Raw genomic sequence first — 1437 nt, 5'->3', positions numbered from 1 at the left:
AAAACATGGTACCCAAGAAGTTTGGGCAAAAACAATTTTTCAGTATCTTTAAGTCAAGAAAAACTGTCCCATTGTTTGTGGATAAAAGCCTGACCTTAATTTGGTTTTACTTAATAGCTTATTATTGCCCCAAGCAATATCTATTTCTAAGACAGCAATACAGTTAGATATTTACACAGTCCTACTTACCATCAGAAACGTTGGGCATTATTTTTTACGTTTTCATAACGAACTGCTGATCTCAATATTTAAAGGAAGAAATCAGAAGAAATTGTTTACCAAGAATATACTTTAACTTGGATGTTAAAAAAGAAAGCTTCTCTGAACCGACTGTCGACCATGGGGAAACTGCGGGCGTGGTAAATGCTTTCGACCGCACACTTTTTATTGCTGGTGCACAGCAAACTTTTGTCTCTTTTGTTTCACTCAACTTGCCAACGTCTAAATCAGTGACACGGACATTCCGAGTACTTGACAAATAGGTTGAGATACGTGTGGAACATATTCACACGTACCAGTAAACGATGAGAGGAAGTTCAGGATGCAGTAAAAATAAATGCCTGAGTTTAGCCTAGGTTTCACATAACACCAGTTTCATAAGGCACTTACGCCGCGAAAGGAGCAGTGCCCCCGAAAATAGCACACAGGGGACACATCATTTAAATAAATGTGTTTCTTTGCCCGAACAGAAGTTCAGATCTGCTCAATTATCATTAATTTTGTTCTTTTATTTCCTTTGTGGGCGTGAACGAAGTCGTGCTTTCGGAGAGTTTTGGAGCTGCCCTCGGCTGGTGGAGGTGACCGGGGATTCTTCACCCGCCGGCACGCAGGTTGGGGGGCTGGGGGGAAGTGCGCGTGTGTGTCTGGTTGTGAAAACGTGCCGCTCCTCTTAGAAATGGAAACTCTTAGGTGGAAAGCTAAGTGCAAATGTTGGCGGCCCCTTAAAATCACGTTGCCCTTTCCGAGCCCTTAGAACAGGTGTCCCAGGGTCGAGTCCGCATCTGTGCAACAGGCGACGGAAGCTTCGACGAAGCTCAGTCGCCGCGCCCGCTTGTCACTACACGCGTACGCGCCACCGCGCGTCCCCATCCGCGCCCAGCGCGCGTGGATGGCGGCACAAACCGCAGCCCTCGCCTCGCTGTGCGGAGCTCTCTGGGCCGAGAGCGNGTGTGACCCGGGAGGGCGGACTCTTTCTTAACCTCGCCGTCTCCCCCTCCCTCTTCCTTTTTAAAGGACGCCTTGCAGGCAGAGCTGTCAGCAACCGGGAGGCCGTTTGTACTTGGCCGCGGCCGGCTGACTCCTGCTCCGGTGACAGACAGGGGCGGGGGTGGAGGGACCGCGAGTCCCGGGCGCCCGCACGTGGGGATCTCGAATTCTTCCTCCCTCGGGCTCCGCTCGGGACCCGGCGACGGCCACACGGAGGGGCGCTGTGCGGCG

The 1437-nt window shown here is 51.1% G+C and overlaps 1 protein-coding gene across 1 annotated transcript in view; it reads left to right on the top strand.

Moving 5' to 3' along the window:
- The first annotated feature begins 339 nt into the window (after nt 1–339).
- SHISA3 (shisa family member 3) overlaps nt 340–1437 on the top strand; it is a 6034-nt gene continuing 4936 nt past the window's right edge. Inside the window, exons 1-3 of the mRNA XM_077758869.1 lie at nt 340–359; nt 755–830; nt 974–1167. Coding sequence (XP_077614995.1) covers nt 340–359; nt 755–830; nt 974–1167 — 290 coding nt within the window. The remainder of the gene's footprint in view (nt 360–754; nt 831–973; nt 1168–1437) is intronic.

This window comes from Crocuta crocuta, unplaced genomic scaffold (assembly GCF_008692635.1).
Source record: "Crocuta crocuta isolate KB4526 unplaced genomic scaffold, BGI_CrCroc_1.0 scaffold223, whole genome shotgun sequence".
Taxonomy (NCBI): Eukaryota; Metazoa; Chordata; class Mammalia; order Carnivora; family Hyaenidae; genus Crocuta; species Crocuta crocuta.
The sequence above is the reverse complement of the archived record's forward strand: the minus strand, read 5'-3'. Positions and strand labels throughout refer to the sequence as shown.